The sequence below is a fragment of the Solanum stenotomum genome, chromosome 1 (assembly GCF_019186545.1).
Source record: "Solanum stenotomum isolate F172 chromosome 1, ASM1918654v1, whole genome shotgun sequence".
In the NCBI taxonomy this organism is placed as follows: Eukaryota; Viridiplantae; Streptophyta; class Magnoliopsida; order Solanales; family Solanaceae; genus Solanum; species Solanum stenotomum.
Window position 1 is genome coordinate 12,034,307 of NC_064282.1, and position 22,638 is coordinate 12,056,944.

General features: G+C 34.3%; 3 protein-coding genes across 3 annotated transcripts in view; 1 reads left to right on the top strand and 2 right to left on the bottom strand.

Moving 5' to 3' along the window:
* The window catches only part of LOC125846751 (vesicle-associated protein 1-1-like), an 83,057-nt gene that overhangs the window by 3,405 nt on the left and 57,014 nt on the right, over positions 1-22,638 (top strand). The window lies entirely within an intron of this gene.
* LOC125855614 (uncharacterized) lies at positions 7,541-13,179 on the bottom strand. The gene is made up of 3 exons (XM_049535393.1): positions 13,108-13,179; positions 10,390-11,470; positions 7,541-7,832 (listed from the first exon to the last, which is right to left on the bottom strand). The coding sequence occupies exons 1-3, from the start codon at positions 13,177-13,179 to the stop codon at positions 7,630-7,632; spliced, it is 1,356 nt and encodes a 451-aa protein (XP_049391350.1). The 3' UTR covers positions 7,541-7,629.
* Positions 19,704-21,429, bottom strand: LOC125846738 (uncharacterized). The gene has a single exon (XM_049526330.1). The coding sequence runs from the start codon at positions 21,304-21,306 to the stop codon at positions 19,987-19,989; it is 1,320 nt and encodes a 439-aa protein (XP_049382287.1). The 5' UTR covers positions 21,307-21,429; the 3' UTR covers positions 19,704-19,986.

The window sequence follows — 22,638 nt, forward strand, 5'->3', positions numbered from 1 at the left end:
GGTCGGAATCAATTAAAGATACAAGAGATAAAGAAGGAAATCAGTTGAAAATCTTTTAAGGAAGAAAGCATGTTCTCTACAAGGAAGCAATCATGCATATTCTTTTTTGATTCAAACCAATAAAGGATAGTACAATAAAGGAATCAAAAACAACTAAAGCAGTACTGGAAATCGATTCAAGGAAGCAGCAATCGAAATCACTGAAATTGATTAGCCTACAACCTTATTCTTGGAATAAGATCAATCATCTCCTTTTTCCAAGGATCAAAACTCTTGAGTTGTAAGCTCTTCTCAAAGGACCTTTAGCATTCAGCTACTACTATAATAAGGCCATTGAAGGAAGAAGAACATATACAAATCGTCTGAATCATCTCACCTTCTCTTCTCTACTTTTATTAAGCATTGTATTACCTAGCAGTTTTATCATGTACTCAAAAACGAGAAGAGAAAAAAAAAAAATTGTTGATAAGGCATTGTATCAAAAGAGAAAGAAGAGAGAAAAACAGAGTGTAGACATAGGAGCTATACTCATCAAGATACTCAAGTCTAGAAGAGAACACCCTTGCAACCCAAGGGGCCTAGATTAAGATCCATTCCGGATCCCAACCAGTATAAAAACATTTGGTGTCACTTTCATTCTATGCACTTGCATAGCTAGTCGACTAAAGAAAAGAAAATCAAAAAGGACCAATTCACCCGCGCCCCACCCCCAACCTTGCACTTTCAAGGTTTACTAGCTCTAAATAGTTTGTCCAGCAGGGGGATTCTGTCCATTTCCCTTTCCAACTCTTCTGAATCCACACTGATTGAAGTATCATCACTTTCACTCGATTCAGCTATCTGCTTCCGATACCTTTTCCTGCTTTTGCAATCCACTTTTGTCGTTGCAGCGACCTGTTGGGATCCTGTTTGGGTAGGTGGAAACCCAGCGCTGCCCCCTGTCATTCTCGAGATTCCTTGGTTAGGAAGCTCTCTCTGCTCTAAAGGCTTGTTGAGCTTAGATTCAAGGGGCTTATCCTGGCCTCCAGGCTGACTCTGTTTCGGTCTACAAGCAGCACCCTGAGAACCTAAATCAAAGGTAGTACATGTCTTGCAGCGTAGAGCACGATTGGCATCATTCCTATCACACATGTACCAAGTGTTGCAAGTGTCACACTTTCTCCAGAACGTTTCCTGGATTCCAGATGAAGTTAGTTGTTTATGTCGATGGTAATTTCGATGATGGGACAGAGCATTGGAATCATTTTGAATATTGTTCTGCCCGACAAATGGTTCTTGTTTATCCTGATGAGGTGGTAGCTTTCCTACAGCAGTTTTGGATAAAACTCCACACTTATTACCATTCAGATCATCACCTACCGGAGTAGTATCTGGTTGTTTATCAGAAGCAATAATATGTTCAACTTTTTTCGTGCAACCTGATGGAGGCCTAGAATCAGGCTCCTTCTCCAGACTTGATGCATAAACGTGAGCATAATCATCGTTAAATTGCAACAGAGTATCGATACCTTCTTGGTCCCTCAGCCGTATCAATTCTGACCTATCAAACTTCACTGTAAAAAACAACATCTTATCTGAAGGTTCAATACCTAAGCGGTCAAAAACTGCAATCACAAAATCATCGTACTTTAAGCCCGTCTTTGCAACAACCTGATCAGTAATACCTCCCCCATACGAAATGGATCCATCGGGTAGAACCTTATTCCTTTTGCCCCAGTGACAGAAACAAAGCAGTGTTTTATCTTCAATTCCCATCATAAGTAGTGTATATGACTACAGAGAAGGGTAACAATCTTGAAAACTAAAAACCTGATCAACAAATAAAATAAAATAAAACAGAATCACTTATCAAAGCTGAATGTACTAAAATTACAATCCATACGAAAGGACTCAAAAGAATGAGGATTAACCAAGCATCTTAATTATGAAAATATTAGATATTACTAACAAATCTAAAAAGTTGAGAAGTTTAACCAAGAATCAAAAATTTCCAAACTGAGTTCAAAGAAACCCTAATACAAAAAAAAAATCATGAGAATATTAACTATTTTGCTGTGAAACATTATATTAGCAAAGAAGGAAACTTTCACCAAATGCAAAACGGTCAAGATATTATTATGCCCACAAAAGCAAAAGTTTCAAACTATCACCAATCAGAAAATTTCAAAATGGGCTCAAAGAATAAGTTTATCTCATGACAATTTAAATGGGAATTAGCTATTTGTGTTTGTTAACCATGAAATTAGCAAAGAAACAAGCAATTTAAACTACAGAGTACATCATCTGCAAAAGGATCAAGACAGAAACCCCAGCATAGGAAAAAAGTTTCAAACTTTAAGCAAGGAACAGTACTTTTTGACCTTTCACTTCTTTTGTGAACTAATACTTCAAAAACGCATCATTTGTACTAATAAAAGTTGGATCAATCTACTGCATATATTTGTGAGTAGAGAATAAGGGTACGTATGATTCGGTTCGTTTTTATGTATTATTGATTTGATTTAGATTTATAATTTAAATATGCTAAATTAATAATTAAATCAATAAAATAATTCTTATCATTTTTTATTTATCGATTTTTCAATCATTAACAATTTGATTTTCAATTTAATCAATAAAAGTGTTCATAAAACTTAACCCTAATTGGGGTGTTTGATTCAGGTCGATTATACTATTTATCGGCGAATTCAGATTTTATAAGGAATTGAGTAGGGCGAAGAGGAGAAATCAAAAAAGGGTAGAGATTAGAGATGAAGAGAAATCAAAGGAAGGAGTTAATAAATTACTCAATTTGTGCAAGATTTCTATTTATTGTAATAAAAGGATAGCAAATACTCACAATTCACGATTCTCGCCGTTGTCACCGCCGTGGTCATCCCACTTTTATAAGTTTACTAGTTTATTACAGAGAAATGAAAAGGAGTAGGGTTTTTATGTTAGATTTTGGCATTTTGTATAGGGATGGCAATGGGGCGGGGCGGGTTTAGGCTTGTGCGATTTGCGGGGCGGGGTGTGTTGATTTTTTTAAAAGAGATTCTTTGCGGGTTTGCGTAGGGGTGTTCAAAATCGAACCGTAACCAATAAATCAACCATAATTTTGGCTTATTAATATTGAATTATCGAATAAATGGTTGGGGAATGGATTAATATTTTATAATTAACTATTCAATTTCCTTATCAAGTAAATCATTAACCCGTTAAGAGTTACCAGACTTACATTTTTATTCTAGTCATATTAGCATCATTCAATATTTTACCATGGTAAGAATAATTATATGTTTTTCTTTTATTAGTCCTAACTCCTAAAGACTAAAGACATAAAGCCATGAAAATCTATTTGCTTTTCTATAATTATCTATTTTGCTTTAAAGAATAGAGAACAAGTCAACAAACTGTCTGGGTATTGAAAAAATTTTGTTGGGAGCGTCACCCCTGAATGGGCCCTGCAGAGCGCGATTCGAATTTACCAAAGCTCCATTGTTGACTCCGGACACCAAGCGGGAAACCAAAAAAAAAAAAAGTCAACAAACTTAGAAAAGCACTGAGGATATGTACATGAAAAGTTTGCATCTATTTATCGAGTCATTGACAAAGATGCTTCCTTTAGACAATGAAAATGAAACAACCAGTTGGAAAATCTGGATCAATTTATCCATTTGATCTTGTTACCGCTTAAAAGTCATCTTTTTTTAAGGTGCGTTCATAAAAAAAAAGGTATCATAGAGATTAGAGGTTAGCCGATACACCACCCGATAACCATCCGATAATTGTTAATCCGTTACCAAACCAATCGATATCTTATAGATTTGATAGTGGATTAGTAATTTAAAAATCGATATTCAATAGAAAAAAAACATTTTATCAACCCATTTTCAAATGACCAAACCGATATTCGATAAACCAAAAAGTTAAAATGAAAAATCCTATGCTTGGCGGGGCATATTTAAATTTTGCTGGTTGATGAAAAATTTGTCCCGTCCTGCTCCATTAGGGGTGTGCGAAAACCGAACGGACCGATAAATCGAACCGATAAAAGTATTATTGGGTTATTGGGTTAACAGTTTTTTAATGATTTTATAAAAACAAATTATTGGGTTATCGGTTCGGTATTGGTTTTTAATATTGGATTATTGGGTAAACCGATAACCCATTAAGACTAGTAATTTACTACTTTACTTGTACATGAATATTATATATTAATCTCAATACCTTACTAGTTATTATCTTTGTCCTTTAGCCTTTAACTCACATTTCACAATTTCACATTATAAAAAACGTTAAAATCTAAAATAAGAACCCTATTCCTCTTAATTTCTCTTTGTGTTACGCTTGTATTGTTCTTTTCATGTTTGTTATTATTGTTTCTATTTTATGAGCATTTGTAAAGTTACCATCAAATTTATTAGAAAAGTCATATATTTGTTTTATAAGTATTTTCTTATTGGCTAAACCAAAAACCCAATAAACCAAAAACCGATAAAAATATCTTATTGGTTTGGTTATTGGTTTAACATATTTAAAAATCGAAAACCATTAAACCAAACCAAACTGACCGATGCACACCCGTACGCTCCATTACCAACCGATATTACTATTATTTAATATTTATGTAGATGTAAAGTAGTAAATTATTATATATAGTCTTGATGGGTTATCTGTTTTCCCAATAACCTAATATTAAAAGGCCAAAATCAAACGGATAACTCAACAATTTTTTTCATAAAATCATCAAAAAAATCTTATACCCAATAGGAATAAATAAATTAAAAAATTATTCAATTTATTGGTCGATTCAGTTTTCACACACTCTAGTAAAAATGGAGGAGGGAAGGAAGGATAACAAGCCATCTTGAAGCTACAATGCTTAGATATTAACATAAGCATGATTTTGATTAAAAAAAACCTCTTTTTAAAATGGAATAGAGTCAAAAAAAAAAAATTCTTAAATTATATTAAATTGAATAAAAGTATCCTAAATTAATAGTTTGGTTCAAAATATTTTTTTTATCAATTGTTTGGTTTAAAAGTGCTCTTACTATTAATAATTTGATTCAAAAATATCTTTATTATTACTTGTTGGGTCAAAAATATTTTTTTCTAATAAATTTAATAATATATTTTTCTTTTTAGACATATTTTGTTCCTAATAAAATATTACTATTAAGAACCCAAATTTTTGTTTCTTTTTTTTTTAAAGAAAATAACCACTCTTACTAATAAATAAATTGGAAATAATCTTTTTTTCTTCTTAATCTCATTTTAACTATTTTGAATAACTCCATGCACCTGATAAAATAGGTCATATATATAAGATCATAATAACCCATCATTAATTTCATTTAGACATTGGTAAAAGAAATTCTTATTAAAATAGAATATTTTAGTTTTTTAATTTTTCTCCCGAATTGAAATAGGATAAATATTTTCTAATTAAAAATCATCATTTGAAAAAAAAAGTGTTCTTAAAATATCTCTCTATATATATAAAGGACATTTTTGATCTATTAAGTAATAATATGAAAATTTTCGGATCAAACTATTAACGTTAAATGTATTTTTCAAATAAACTATTAACTGAGGATATTTTTCTTCAATTTTACATTGATTAAAGACATTTTTTTTTACCATTTTCATTAATAATAGTTTTTACTTTTTTCTCCTTTTTAATGTGATATTTGTACCTTAGCATCTTCTAGTTATTTTATTTTGGCGGAATGGTCTGGTGGACCCTTATACTTGTATCAGTTTGTATTTTGAACCCTTCTACTTACACTTTTGTCATCTGGACCCTTAAACTCAATAAAATACAATTTAACAAACCCCTATGACCGTTGACCAGGCTTATGTGGCAGTAAGATGTCTGAGTTGGCAAAAATGTGTAACTACACGCCTATTAAGGCGAGTGAGGAGCATTTTTACTTAAAAAATATTTAAAATTATAAAAAAATATATATTTTAAACCATTAATTAAAAAACTCCTTCTTCTTCACCCATTACACTTCATTTTCAGTCATATTCATCCCTTGCCCAACCCTTTTTTCTTTTTTTCCACAATCTATTTTTCGGCTAGATCTAGTGTGTTGGCTTAGGTTGTTGGTTTTGTGAGGTTGGAGAAGGAAAGGAAAATGGTCGTGACGTGTGGCGGAGATGAAGGCAGGTAAAAGAAGGAATATGAGTGATTTCGTCGGCAACAATGGCGACGGCGGCGATGGTTTGGGCCATGAAACAATGGGAAGGGGAGAAACTATAATGGGTAGATTTTGACGAGTTTCACGGCATAGGTTGGTGTGAAATTGTATTTGTAACCAATTTGGGGTGTGAGGATTACGAAAAGTTTGGCCAGATCTGGTTGTGCGGTGGCCAGATCTGGTTTTGCGGTGGTTTTGGTTGTTGTTACTGTGGAGGTTGGAGGAGGAAAGAAAAATAGTGATGGTGTGCGGCGGAGAAGAAGATGGGTGAGGGAGAAAGTATATGTGATTTCGCCGGCAAAAATGGCAACGCCGCCGGCGATGGCTTTCTTTTGGTCGTGAAATAGGGAGAATTAGAAATGCCAATAATAAATTAAAATGTTATTATTTTACATTTTATTAAATAATTTTGGTTAATAATTTTAAAAAATAGTTATAAAATAATTATGATGTGGCATTAATATATCTGATGTGGATATGACATGTCAATTATATAAAGGAGAGTGAGCTACACACATGGTTGGAGGGGCTTAAAAGTCTCATTTTAATTGAGTTTAAGGGTCCAGATGACAAAGGTGTAAGTAGAAGGATTCAGAATACAAATTGATACAAGTATAAGGGTTCACCAGACCATTCCGCCTTTTATTTTCTAGGACAAAAATGAATCGTTTCTCTATTGAGCTTTTCATTGGCTTTCTAAGGACGGCCGAGTTTGGATTGACTTTTAAAAAATACTTTGTTTTTATATATATATATATATATTTGTTACATTTGAATTTGATATAGCCATTAAGAAAATAATGCTTATTGTCATGACTATTTAAACACAATATTACTATTAATTATTGTTTAAAATTTGGTCTTAGAAAATAATTTGAAAAAAATATGTAATTAATGCTCAAGGTAGAATATGGAAGAAAAAAAAATTGTCTACAAATATTTTTTAAGAATAACTGACTAGATGAACAGAATAACTTATGTGCTAAAAGCTAAAAGCTAAAAGTGGTCATATCACTTTTATCTTTTAGTTTATTTTTATACTTTTTAACCCAAATATAAGTGATTAACAATAGTCTATATCTTTTTCAAACATCAATAATAACTAAATGCCTGTTTGGCTTAGCTTACGGAAAGTTACTCTCTTAACGTCCACCGCCAAAATAATACAAGGTGGATAGAGGAAATAAAAACTCGCAATGAAACAAAATTTGAAACAGGACAAATTGAACAAGTTAGCTCCTTGCAAGCTACATAGTATTTATTATATTCTTTGTTTTTTTGGGGGCAAAGCTACATAGTATTTATTATATTCTTTGTTTTTTGGTTAAAAGGATAATAATATTGAGTACTTTTATATAATAAGAGTCTTAACAAAAGCTAAGAGACTATCCAACATTATTTGAAGTCCCATTCACCAACCAAGAAACTGATGAGGATCAATTCACTTTTGAGTCTCACCAAACCATAATTTCAGTTCCAAATCAGTGCTCATAGGGAACTCTCCATTAGCAGCATGGACGCCGTTCAAGTTTCCAGTCATCAGAGATGTCGAAGCATGCTCAGAGGTCCTCGACTTATCTCTACTTCCAGAGGGAACTGCTGACAAAACATTTTCTACAGGTCTAGAGTTTCCAGTTTCCTTAACTTTCCCAGGGTACCAAATATCATTCGGATTGAGGGGAAGAGTATAAGGATTAAGTTCAAACGATCCTGTAGGTACACCCTTTCGTTCATTTCCAATCATTTTGAAAGAGGGAATTCGATGAGGGAACTTGTAAAGTTCTTTTGGATTTACATTGTATGTACCAAATGATGGCGGTATAGAAGTCTGTTTGTTAACCAGATGAGTAATATCAGGAGTTGTATCTGGTTCTGAATCAGAAATAACAATAACATTTCCATCATCTGATGGCGGTTTAGAAGCCTGTTTGTTAAATATCCCAATATTGGAACTGTTGTTCTGCACATCCCCTTCAGGAAGATCTGCTCCATTTTGATTTAATCTTTCCAGGGAATCTCCAGCTGACTGAATGCACCGCGCCTTCTTCAGAGGGGTTGCCAAATCATTTTCATCATCTCGTACATGAGTAGTATTTGGTTTTGACTCGGAAACAACAGGAAGTTCAACATTTTTCCCATTACCTGATGTCGGTTTAGAATAAGGCTCCTTAACCAAACTTGATACATAAACATCAGCATAACCATCATTAAATTGTAACATAGCATTGACATCTTTTTGGTCTCTCAGATCTATCAATGTAGACTTACAAAACTTTGCAGTAAATTGCAAGATCTTATCTGAAGGATCAACAATGCCTAGTCGGTCAAAAACTGTGTTCACAAAATCATTATACTTTATGCGTGTTTTCACAGTAACCTGGCGGGTAATACCTCCCACATACAAAGTTGTTCCATCTGAAAGCACCTTCTCAGTCCAGCCCCAACGACAATAACAAAACAGTGTTTTATTTTCAACTCCCATCACATGAACAGGCTCAAAGGGTAACAATCTCGAAAACTAAAACCTGATCAAGAATTAAAATAAATTTGAAGGGAGTTACTTATCAATGTTAAACACTATAACAAGGGAGTTACCAGATTACAAGCATTTTTCGTTTAAGTACATATAAATATATACATGTTCTTGGAAAACAACCAAATTCTAAAAACAGGATATATAGGAATCAAAAACCAGACAGGCGATATATGTATGTCAGCTAAAAAAGTAATGAATTATATGTTCCACTTTTTCTGTGGAACATGAAATTAGCAAACAAGACTAGCATACAAGAGCCCCCTCCACCTCCAATTCTGAGATTGTAGGTTTGAGTAACCAACAGAGAAAGAACAGTAGGGTGGAAGGTGATAGATATCTCGGAAATTAGTCAAGGTAAGCGAAAGCTGACTCAGAGACTACGGTCATCAAAAAAACAAAACTCAACTAGTTGCAGAATAGAGCAAGGGGAAAAGTATGTTACCTTGAGTTGTAGAAATTTTTTCTTTTTTCTCTAAAGCTGCAGATAGTTAAATTTTAACTAAAAGAGGTTATTCAGCTAAAACCCCTGTTTGTTTATGTCAAGTTTTTCGCCTTATATAGGAGAAGAGTGAAATCTTTTTCTTCAGATTTTTAACATATAATCTTTTGTGCATTGATTCAATGTTTAGAATAGTAAATTTTACTTTTAAAGAATCTATTTGTCCAGATAATTTGGGTTAAGAATTTCAACATCCTATTCAATTTCATTATATCTTCATTAAATAGGTGATTGAACTTCAACTACTACTGAGTACCTGCCCTTCAAAATAAATTTCACCTTTTTCACTATAAGAAAAGTTACTGCTATCTAATCCTGCAGTCAATTTCGCATTAAATTTATTCTTCTTGTAATATTGAAGTCATAAAATTATTTTGGACCAGCAAATTACTACATTAATTATTTGTAACCGTAAAGTCACAAAAATTAATTTTGTAAGAGCCTCTTTTTGCAACTATACGATCACTAAATTGAGTTGAGGGTCTATCACAAAACAATTTCTCTAGATTATACTGGATATGTTATTGTTGTTGTTTATTTAAGTCACTATCAAATGTTTTATCAAAGCTCTTTGAGCATGATGAAACTCTCTATTATCTTGAGATTAGCAGGATAAGGCTCTCAGCTCGTCCCGTCCCATCCTGAGGAGATGGGACGGAATGGGTTGGGGACCTTTGTGCGATTTTTATTTTTAAATTTATATTAATTTGAATATAATAGCGCTAAAAATTATAAAAAGATGATAGTGTGATATGAGATTATATACATATTATATAGTCTTTAAAAAAACTTAGGGGACTATCCCTCTTGATAAGCAAATTTTGATGAGAACAATAGGCCATTGACGTCTTAATGAAGCAATTGATGAGGAACATCTCAGAGTATCTCTAAACTAAGGATTCTACATTGTTATGATGAACAAAACAAACAGCTTGCTTACCGAGGAGGTACAAAACATTTTCGAGTCCCATTACAAACATAAATAACTTCAGTCCAAGTCAATGAGCATAGAAGACTCTCCATCAGTAGCATGGATTTATTTTCAAGTTCCCCGGCCTCAGTAATGTCATCTCATTCTCAGATGTACTGGACTTATCTCTACTTCCAAGGAGAACTGCAGACAAGACATTTTCTACAGGCTGAGAATTTGCAGTCCTACGGCATGCATTCCTTAACTTTTCCAGGGTACCAAACATCATCGGGGTTGAGGGGAAGAGCATAAGGATCAAGTTCAAACGAACCTGCAGGTACACCCTTGCGTTCAGTTCCAGTCATTTTGAAAGAGGGAATTCGATAAGAGAACTTGTGAAGTTCATTTGGCTTTATAAAGAATGTGCCAACTGCTGTCATCCTTGCACGCTGGAAAAGGCTAACAAATCCGATCACTTTATCTAAGGAACGTACTTTGACACCAACATTCTTAACATACTCAGAAAGAATCTCCACCACTTTATACTTGTATTCCTTCTGATTATTTGTGCTAGAGCTTCGATTAATATCCCTATCTTTGAAGAAGGCCCATATTTCCCCTTTCCTTGGAAATACAACGTATTGACCTCTCTTGGCTTTTACGCACTGCACTTGATATGAAAATGCAAAGAGATTATAAGTATATGCAGTAACCCCACACCTAAATTTCCCACAGCTAACAGGCAAGCATCCACCGATCCGAGTGCCCTCCCTTTGATCTTCTGGATAAGGAACGAGCAATCTGAACTTTATTTTAAATCCAGGATAGAGTACCTTTCCGATGAGGGCATAATGTCTTGGCATACCATCAGCTTTATCATAGTAAGCCCAGATCTTGTCAACAGCAACACAAATTTGTGCTCTATGATTATCAAAATCATTGAATTCAGTATCAGGATAATCACACATCTCAGGACGATCACTATCACAAATTCTTTCTGATTCTAAATCCGAATCAACAATACATTCAACTTTTTTCACACCATCTGATGGTGGTCTAGAATAAGGCTCATCCTCCAAATGTAATGCATAAACATGAGCAGAATCATCATTAAATTGTAACAGGGCATTGACACCTTCTTGGTCTCTCAACCGTATCAATTCAGAACAATCAAACTTCACAGTAAAATGCAAGATCTTATCTGAAGGATCAATGCCTAATCTGTCAAAAACTGCATTCACAAAATCATTGTACTTTATGCCTGTCTTCACAGTAATCTGCTCAATACCTCTCACGTATGCAGTGGATCCATCTGGAAGTGCCTTATTCTTCTTGCCCTAGTGACAGAAACAAAGCAACGTCTTATCTCCAGATCCCGTCATGAAGTAGTACAAGTTGACCGTTTTATCCTCTCTCAATTGCATTAATAGTCCTCCGTCCAACAATAGTTATACACTATATTATTTGAGATGTCCAACAATATTTATTCGCTTTATGAAATTAATGAATAATTTTACATTTAGTTCATAATTTATCATTTTTATTAATTATAGCCATTTCTCTATGACATTTTTTAATACATTATATTTATTATATTCAAAGGGTGAAATAATAAAACTACCCTTCTATTTATAATTTTTTAAGAAGTGTGTAAAATCAATAGTAATTAATGACGGTTAGCAATTACTTTATCAATTTCTTGAAAAAGGTGATGCATTGAGATTTGAGACTAGGGTAAAAGTTGGGTGTAAAAAATGAGCTCAAATATAAGTAACCTTCTCAATTCGCTCAAAATTTTAAGAGTTAGGCTTAAGATAATTTGAATTGAATTCAATCTCTACTCATTCAACCCTTAATCCTTTTCAAGAGAATCCTTAATTGAGCCCAATTTAATTTCAAATTTCAACTCGTATTAAGACTTTTTATTTGCATTAATATAATGTAGGTTCATATATTGAAGGTATGAATTACTATTTATTTTATATCTTTTAAGATTTATTTATCCATTTATAAAAAAAAAATTAGTTGAAATTCAAATTATTATAAAAGTTAAATAACAATATGTTAAAATTATTGAGATTAACCAGGCCAAATTGGGTGAGTCATGACCCAACCCAATTTTTAGCTCAAAGTAAATTTGGACAGATCATGACCCAACTCAATCTCCACTCCTATCCATTATAATATCTTCAATTTCAACCCAATCCGTCAAAAGGTAAAGAATTTTTGTCTTGTTATTTTCGCCACACTAATGTCATGCCAAAACAGAGACTTGGTCCTCACTTTTCAGAGATGAGAAATCATTTTTAAGTTGGGATTAGGAAGAAGGAAAAAGAAACACACCAACATAGGGTCTGTTTGGAAAGCCACCTGGTAATTGGAATTGGTGTAATTACTAGGGTAGTAATTACTAGCCTAGTAATTACACAGTCTAGTAATTACATTGACCTGTTTGGTTGTCACAGTGTAATTACAGTGTAATTCCCTTTGTTCTGTTTGGTTGGACGAATGTAATTACACAGTTAAATTTTAAAATAGATCAGATTTTGAATAAATAATATTACTATGTATAACTGATTGTTAGAATCGATTTTTAATTTTTTTTATTATTATTATTATCAGAAATTGAAGAAAAAAAATTAATTCTCATATTTATTTTAATCTCAAAACTAACAGGAGAAAATACAAAAATAAAATTCATACATAATCTACCTAGACATCAAAATATGAAAGTAAAATGAATCAAGAAATAAATCTTACTTGAAAGAAGAAGTACAGGGCTTGTTGTTGTGCTGCCGTACTTAGAAATGGAAATGTCCAGACAAAAAAGAAAGAAGTGTCTTGATATTTCAAACAAAAATATATTAAAAAAATTATGTAATTACATGGTGTAATTACACTCAATTCCTTATCCTCCCTTGGGAATTGGGGAGTGTAATTACTCTCCTTCAATTACACCCAATTCCCCTCTTACCAAGTAATTACTTGGTCTACCAAACAGGACAAAGAAAGTAATTACACCAATTACACCAATTCTCAATTCCATTGTGGTCTTTCAAACAGGCCCATAATCTTTTGTAAGGTTATATTATCTTGAACATATAATTTTTACAAAAGCGAGTCATTTTTCTAAACTTTTGTATTTTTTCCATTTTAATTTAATTGTCTTAATCTTTTTAATATGTTATATATTTAAAATTACTTTAAAACTACTATAAATCACAATAATTACCAACTTAAAATATTTAAAAACACGTAAAAAAAAAATTGATTCACTCAGAAATTATCCCATAAATTGAGGTGGAGAGACTGTGTTACAAATTTTTAGTCCCATTACAAAAGAGGGAGGGAGTACCATAATATGTAGTGTACTACTACGAACATGTTCAAAATTCATGTGTGTGTTCCACCTTGATTGGATTGAAGGGTAAAGAAGCAGGTTCAATGCGTAGTGTACTATCGCCAGCTGATTGGTTAGACCGTGCCTTCTTCAGAGGGATTGCCAAATCATTCTCATCAACAGGAACACCTTCATTGTTAGAAACATGTAGCCAATGCTGAGATGATCTCCTAGCGTCATAGCCATCAAGTTGAGTTTCTTGTCCACAAGGTGGATTGTTTCCATCTTCTGTCTCCACACCGATTGAAGTATCATCGGTTTCACTCGATTCAACTATCTGCTTCCGAAACCTTTTCCTGCTTCTGCAATCTACTTTTCCTGGTTAGGAAGCTCTGAAGGCTGGTTGAGATTACATTTAAGGGGCACATCCTGACCTCCAGGCTGACTCCACAACCTAAATTATATGCAGTGAAAATATTCGAGCATTTCCTACAGCGTAGGGTACTGTAAAACTTGTACCTAATTTTGCAAGAGGGACATTGCGTCCAGAACGTTTCCTGTATTGCAGATGAAGTTGGTTGTGTATATTTATGGTGATTTAGATTACTCAACTGAGCATTGCAGATGAAGTTGGTTGAGCATATCTCTGGACCCTGTCGGGATCCTGTTTGGGTAGGTGGAAACCCAGTCGTTTTCAAGGTACCTTCGTTAGGAAGCTCTCTCTGCTCGTTGGTATTAGATTTAAGGGGCATATCCTGACTCCAGGCTGACTCTGTTTGGGTCTACGAGCATAACATGCAATTATAGGCTTCTTGCCACCTGGTGGCGGTCTAGAATAAGGCTCCTTCTCCAGACTTGATGCATAAACATGAGTATACCCATCATTAAATTGCAACAGAGTATCGACACCCTCTTGGTCCCTTAGCCGTATCAATTCCGACCTATCAAACCTCACTGTAAAATGCAACATCTTATCTGAAGGATCAATGCCTAATCGATCAAAAACTGCATTCACAAAAGCATTGTACTTTATGCCCGTCTTTGCAGTAACCTGATCAGTAATACCTCCCCCATACGAAATGGATCCATCAGGTAGAACCTTATTCCTTTTACCCCAGTGACAGAAACAAAACAGTGTTTTATCTTCAGTTCCCATCATGAAGTAGTGTATATGACCACAGAGAAGGGTAACAATCTTGAAAACTAAAAATCTGATCAACAAATTAAATAAAACGGAATCACTTATCAAGGCTGAATGTACCAAAATCACAATCCATAAGAAAGGACTCAAAAGTATGAGGATTAATCAAGCATCTTTATTATGAGAATATTAGATATTTTTGCTAACAAATCTAAAAAGTTTAGAAGTTTAACCAAGAAGCAAAAATTTGTTCAAAGAAACCCTAATACAAAAAAAAAAATCATGAGAATATTAGATATTTTTGTTGCAAAACACTATATTAGCAAACAAGGAAACTTTCATCAAATGCAAAAGCATCAAGATATTATTATGCCCTCGAAAGCAAAAGTTTCACACTATAACCAATCAGAAATTTTCAAAATGGACTCAAAAGAACAAGTTTATCACATGACAAATTTAGTGGGAAAGTAAGCTATTTGTGTTTGTTAACCATGAAATTAGCAAAGAAACAAGCAATTTAAACAACAGAGTACATCAAATGCATAAGGATTAAGAAAGAAACCCTAGCAAAGGGAAAAAGTTTCAAACTTTAAGGAACCATACTTTTCCCATACAATTTGCAAGAGAAAAGAGCTGGTTTTGACCTTCTCACTGTTTAACTCAACATTTCTTTTTTTTTTTCTTTGCTGAACTTATACTTCCAAAACGTCTCATTTGTACTAGTAAAAGTTGGATCAATCTACCGTTGAGTTTAGCAAAGTGTGAATGAGAAATAAAAAAAGAAAATAGAAAAAGGAAGAATCAATGAAAGTGGGGGAACCAATTTTGGAGGGAAAATAAAAAGTCATTGCAAAGTGCAAATGAAAAGTCATTTTTACCATATTGATAGAAGAAAGGAAATTGTTGTCCTTATATTAGAAAACACTTCTTTTAGTTCTTAAAGGGTTAAAGAAGAAGGTGCCCTATCGCGCCGTCGTCGTCTCTCGCTCGGCCTCGGATTTGGCAAATGATGTGATTGATTGATAATATTTTTGGGACAAAATTTATTTAATCAATCTTGTTAATTCATTTCTTTTCTCTTATAAATTAATTTTGAATGTTAGTTAAATAATAGGATTACTTTGGCGCAACGAAATTTATTTGAAATTCATGTGCAATGGTAATAACGTTCTGAAGGGACCTGTTCCTTCCGAAAAGTCGTTATTTTTCCTAAAAGACACAACGTTCTGGAAAAAATGGGTCTGAACAGACGCATTCGTTGTTGTAAATGACTATAAATAGAGATGTTTTTTTTTTTTCAACACTGAAATTTTTTCCTCACTGCATACATTTTCTTACATAAACAAAATTGTCGATCGACTGAGTCTGTGTGTGCTCTTGTTGTTGTTTATACGTTCGCTGAAGTTATTGAAGTTTGAGGTACCGCTACTTCTTTAACAGGTTAATCCGTCTTATCTTGGGAGGAATTAATTTGCAACCTCGGGTACAGTGCGGGGATTAAATTTCTTAAGGAAACACAGTGATTTCTGTGGACTCGAATTTAAATCATTCTATCTATTTCATCTATTTTATATTTTTGTATTTTTGACTAACCTGAATACATGAGATAACATATATATTTGTGAGAATAGAAAGGAGCAAAGGGGAAAAAGGTTACCTTGAAGCTGCGGAAGCTTAGATATTAACCAAATGATGTTTTTCTACCATGCCTTTGAAACTAAACACCCCTTTTTTGATGTTACATTTGTCCTTTGGTATCTTCTAGGACAAAAGTGAATTTATCAAGTAATGACCGTTTTATCCTTTTCAATTTATTTTTTTTGGTAATACTAGCCCCAATTGCATTAATTTACTGTTTGAATTACTATCAATTTCTTAAAAAAGATAATGCATTAAAACTAATGTAAAAATAGGACAAATTGAACAAGTTAGCTCCTTGCAAGCTACATATCTTATTCTTTATTTTTTTGGTTAAAAGGAAAATTACATTGAGTACTTTATATAATAGGAGTCTTAACAAAAGCTAAGAGACTATCCAACAGTATTTGAAGTCCAATTTATCAAGCAAGAAACTGATGAGGATCAATTCATTTTTTAGTCTCACCAGGCCATAATTTCAGATCCAAATCAGTGATCATAGGAAACTCTGGATTAGCAGCATGGACGCCGTTCAAGCTTCCAGTCTTCAGAGATGTCGTAGCATTCTCAGATGTCCTCAACTTTTCTCTAGTTCCAGGGGGAACTGCTGACAAAACATTTTCTACAGGTCTGGAGTTTGCAGCTTCCTTAACTTTCCCAGGGTACCAAATATCATTCGGATTGAGGGGAAGAGCATAAGGATTAAGTTCAAACGATCCTGCAGGTACACCCTTTCCAGTCATTTTGAAAGAGGGAATTCGATGAGGGAACTTGTAAAGTTCTTTTGGATTTACATTGTATGTACCAAATGATGGCGGTATAGAAGCCTGTTTGTTAACCAGGTGAATAATATCAGAAGTTGTATCTGATTCTGAGTCAGAAATAACAATAACTTGTCCATCACCTGATGGCGGTTTAGAAGTCTGTTTGTTAAATATCCCAATCTTGGAACTGTTGTTATGCACATCCCCTTTAGGAAGATCTGCTCCATTTTGATTTAATCTTTCCAGGGAATCTCCAGCTGACTGAATACACCGCGCCTTCTTCAGAGGGGTTGCCAAATCATTTTCATCATCGCGTACATGAGTAGTATCTGGTTTTGAATCAGAAACAACAGGAAGTTCGACATTTTTCCCACTACCTGATGCCGGTCTAGAATAAGGCTCCTTAACCAAACTTGATACATAAACATCAGCAGCACCATCATTAAATTGTAACAGAGCATTGACATCTTTTTGGTCTCTCAGATCTATCAATTTAGACTTACAAAACTTTGCAGTAAATTGCAAGATCTTATCTGAAGGATCAACAATGCCTAATCGGTCAAAAACTGCGTTCAAAAAATCATTGTACTTTATGCCTGTCTTCACAGTAACCTGACGGGTAATACCTCCCACATACGAAGTTGTTCCATCTGGAAGCACCTTCTCCGTCCAGCCCCAATGACAATAACAAAACAGTGTTTTATTTTCAGCTCCCATCACATGAACAGGCTCAAAGGGTAACAATCTCGAAAATTAAAACCTGATCAAGAATTAAAATAAATTTGAAGGGAGTTACTTATCAATGTTAAACACTCTAACAAGGGAGTTATCAGATTACAAGCATTTTTATCGTTTAAGTACATATAAATATATACATGTTCTTGGAAAACAAACAAATTCTAAAAACAGGATATATAGGAATCAAAAACCAGCCAAGCTATAAATTTCAATTTTTGGTTGTACGAAGAAAAAGCATTATATGTATGTTAGCTAAAAGAAGTAATGAATTATATGTTCCACTTTTCTATGGAACATGAAATTAGCAAACAAGACTAGCATACAAGAGCACCTTCCACCTCCAATCCCAAGATTGTATGTTCGAGTAACCAAGAGAACAAGAGCAGTATGACTTCCTAACGAGGGGTAAAGAGAAAAAAAAGTAAAGAAGATTAGCAAACTAAACGACAGAATTTCGTCAAATACAAAAGGATCAAAACAAAAAACCCAGCAAAGGAAAAAGTTTCAAACTTGAAGCAAGGAACATAATAATATTTCTACAAATAAAGCTCAACTAGTTGCAACCAAGAGTGTGGCCTAGTGGTTAATGAAGTCTCAGGTTTAAATACCAGAGGAGACAAAAATACTAGTCAAGGTTACCTGGTACCTTTTACTAGTGGAAGATGATAGATATCTCATAAAATTAGTCAAGGTAACCGAAAGCTGACCCAAATATCACGGTCATCAAAAAAATTAAACTCAAAAAATAAAGCTCAACTAGTTGCAGAATAAAGCAAGGGAAAAGTATGTTACCTTGAGTTGTAGAAGTTTTTTTTTTTCTCTAAAGCTGCAGATAGTTTTAAATTTTAACTAAAAGAGGTTATTCAGCTAAAACCCCTGTTTGTTTATGTGAAGTTTTTCTACTTATATAGGAGAAGAATTAAATCTTTTTCTTCAGATTTTCAACGTATAATCTGTTGTGCATTGATTCAATGTTAAATAGTAAATTTTACTTTAAGAAGATGTTTGTCCAGATAATTTGGGTTAAGAATTTCAACAATCCTATTCAATTTCATTTTATCTTCATTTAATAGATGATTGAACTTCAACTACTACTGCCCTTCAAAAAATTTCATCTTTTCCACTGTAAGAAAAGTTATTGCTATCTAATCCTGGAGTTAATTTCGCATTAAATTTATTTTTCTTGTAATATTCAAGCCATAAAATTATTTTAGACCAGCAAATTACTACATTAATTATTTGTAACCGTAATTTTGTAATAATAGTCACTGAATTGAGTTGAGGGTCTTATCACAAAACAATCTCTCTAAATTACACTGATATGTTATTTGAGCATGATGAAACTCTCTATTAGCTCGACATAAGGTTGTCTAACAAGGCGGGACAGGTTGGGACGATATAAGGGGGTCCGGGACTTTAGGGAGGCGAGATTAGCAGGACAAACCCCTCGGCCCGTCTGCCTGTCCTATCTCACTGAGGGGATGGGACTTGGACGGGTAGGGACCTTAGTTGGATTTTCTTTTTGTTTAAAATTCATATTAATTTAAATATTTTATATAAGACTACATAATTAGTAAATGAACACAAATTTAAATTGATAACATTACAAATTCAAAAACATACAAACAGACAATATTTTTAGTGGGGCGGGACGGGTACGTACCTTAGGGGTCTGGAACAGAGGGGACGAACTCTTAGGCCCATCCCATCCCATCCCACTAGGCTAATGGGACGGGATGAGATATCCCATCCCACTAGACAGCTTTACCTCGACATAAGAAATATATTGGTATGTTAGACTTGAGTGACTGTTTTTTTAACACAACTATGGTCAAAATCAGTGGAAGTACTGTCATTGGCAGAACAAGAGCTCGCTGAGTTCGTTTTTTTCTCAGAGATGTTCATTTCCATGGGAGATAAGTTCTTAAAGCCTACAAAAGTGACTCAGTTTGGCCAAAATAACGTAAGGTGCCATAGGAGAAGAGCCATCAGTGACAAGTCTTGGGTGTATAAACCCATAGCAAAAGGGGGAGGGGTATCATAATAAACAACAATTTCCAAAAACTCCAGATTCATGTGTGCTAGTACATTGCCCTCCCTATCAAACAAGTAACTGATGAGACAGCAGGCCATCAGTGTGTTAACGGACCAACTGACAAATGACAATGCAAAACTTCAATTCCAAATTTCTCTAAATCCAGGAGAACCAATTCATTTTTGAGTCCCATCAAACTATAATTTCAATTCCAAGTCAACGAGCATAGAAGACTCTCCATCAGTAGTGTGAATGCCTTTCAAATTCCCAGACTCCAGAGATGTCGCGGCATTATCAGGTGTCCTGGATTCATCTCTAGTTACAGGGGGAACTGCAGATACAACGTTTTCTACAGATTCAGAATCTGCAGTGCTGCTGTCTTCCTCAACTTTCCCAGGGTACCAAACATCATCTAGATCAATGGGAAGAGCATAAAAATCAAGTTCAAAAGATCCTGCCGGTACACCCTCTCCTTCAGTTCCAGTCATTTTGAAAGAAGGAACTCGATGAGAGAACTTGTAATAATCTTTTGGCTTTATAAAAAATGTATCAACTACATTTGGAGTTGTTGACTGGAAAACGCTAACAAACCCGATCACTTTATCTAAGTAACCAACTAGGAGACCAGCACCATATTCATAATGAGAAAGAATCTCCACAACTTCATACTTGTATTCCCTATGATTCTCTGGATCAGAGCTCCAACTAATATCCCAATCTTTAAAGAGCGCCCATATTTCCCCTTTCCTAGGATATACCAGATATGGACCTTTCTTGCCCTTTATGTACTGCACTTGATGAGAAAATAGACGATGATCCGAAGAATTACATTCAACAGAATCAACACTCCCACATTTAAATCTCCCACAGCCAACAGGCAAGAGTCCCCTGACCCAAGCGTGCTCCCTCGGATATTCTGGATTAGGCTCTAGCCATCTGAGCTTTATCTTAAATTCAGGACTGGATACATTCTTTATGAGGGCATATCTTCTTGGCATACCATCATCCGCTTCATAGGAAGCCCAGATCTGGTCAGTTGCAAAGCAATTTCGTGCTCTATGCTTGTCAAAATCACTGAATTCAGGTTCAAGACGATCATCCTCAGGAGGATTACTATCAGAAGTTGAATCTGTTTCTGAATCAGATACACCTGATGGTTGTCTAGAAGCCTGTTCGTTAACTGTCCCAATCTTGGAATTGTTGTTCTCCACCTCCCCTTCAGGAAGGCCAACTCCATCTTGATTTAATGTTTCCACATAACTACTGCACAACCTAGTTACACCGGCTTGCTTTTGAGCATCATCACCAACAGCTTCTTTCTGCTGAGGTTTACTGTCTCCACCTGACTGGTGAGCCCATGTTTTCTTCAGAGCTTTACTATCTCCGGTTGACAGGAATCGCGCCTTCTTCAGAGGACTTGCCAAATCATTCTCATCATCACCTGCAGGAGTTGTATCTGGTTTTAAATCAGACACACCCATAAATTCAATTTCTTTCGGCCCACCAGATGGCAGCATAGAATTAGGCTCCTCCGCCAAACTTGATGCATAAACATGAGCAAAACTATCATTAAATTGTAACAGAGTATTGACATCTTCTTGATCCCTCAGTTGTATCAATTGGGACCTATCAAACTTCACAGTAAAATGCAAGATCCTATCCGCAGGATCAATGCATAATCGGTCAAAAGCTGCATTCACAAAATCATTATACTTTATGCCTGTCTTCACAATAACCTGACGGGTAATACCTCCCACATACGAAGTGGATCCATCTGGAAGCACCTTATTCTTCCAGCCCCAGTGACAGAAACAAAACATTGTTTTGTCTTCAGTTCCCATCAGGACATAGTGCACAAGACCACAGAAACTCTTGACAGTAACAATCTTCAAACTACTCTTCCTTTTTTTACCTTGAGAAGGATAATAATCTAGAAATATAGAAGAAACCTGATCAAGAAAATAAAATAAATTTAAAGGGAGATACTTATAAAGGCTGAATATAATTTGCAAAATAATACTCTATAAGGAAGGGCACTGTGAGCATGACAATCAACCAAGCATCTTAATAAAAATGTTATGTTCATTTAAGAACATCTCAACTCTCAAACTTCATGATCTTCGAACAATACCAAATCCTAAATGTAGTAACGAATCGAAAACCAGCAAGTCAATAAAACATTGGTTGTAGGAAGAAATTTTTCTAACTAAATGTGAGTCAACAAAAGAAAAGGTAACCCACCCAATGATGGAGCCAGGAATTTAAACAAGAAGATTCAAAAAAAATGTTTTTTATGCCAAGGGGATTCAAAAATTTATAAATATGCAAAAGTAAAAAAAAGTTTTTTGTTACCATATTCTATAGTAGAATAGTCTGTGATCCCCGTCATATTATTATGAACATAAACTATACAACAACATACCTAGCGTAATCCCACCAAGTGGGTGTCAAAAGGAAACCCTTCCCTATCAAAACAAAAAAAAAAAAGTTTCAAACTTCACACAAGAATCAGAATTTTTCAAAATTGGTACAGATAAAACCTAATACAAAAAATTTCAGGAAATTATTAGACATTTTAGTTTACTGTGAAACATGAAATTAGCAAAAAAGACAACCATAATCTTGAATTAGCAATCTTTCAAAATAAAGTTGAAACAACTTTTTTCTCACAAAATTTGCAAGAGAGACAATTTGGTTACACTTCCAAAACATCTCATTGTACTACGGTTCTAGTTTATCATCAAACAACTACTCATTATAATACCTCGTTTCTACATCGCAATGCAACAAGTTATTGGGGATTAATATGAGTAAATTAATACTATAACAATGCATAAATTATTCCGCTA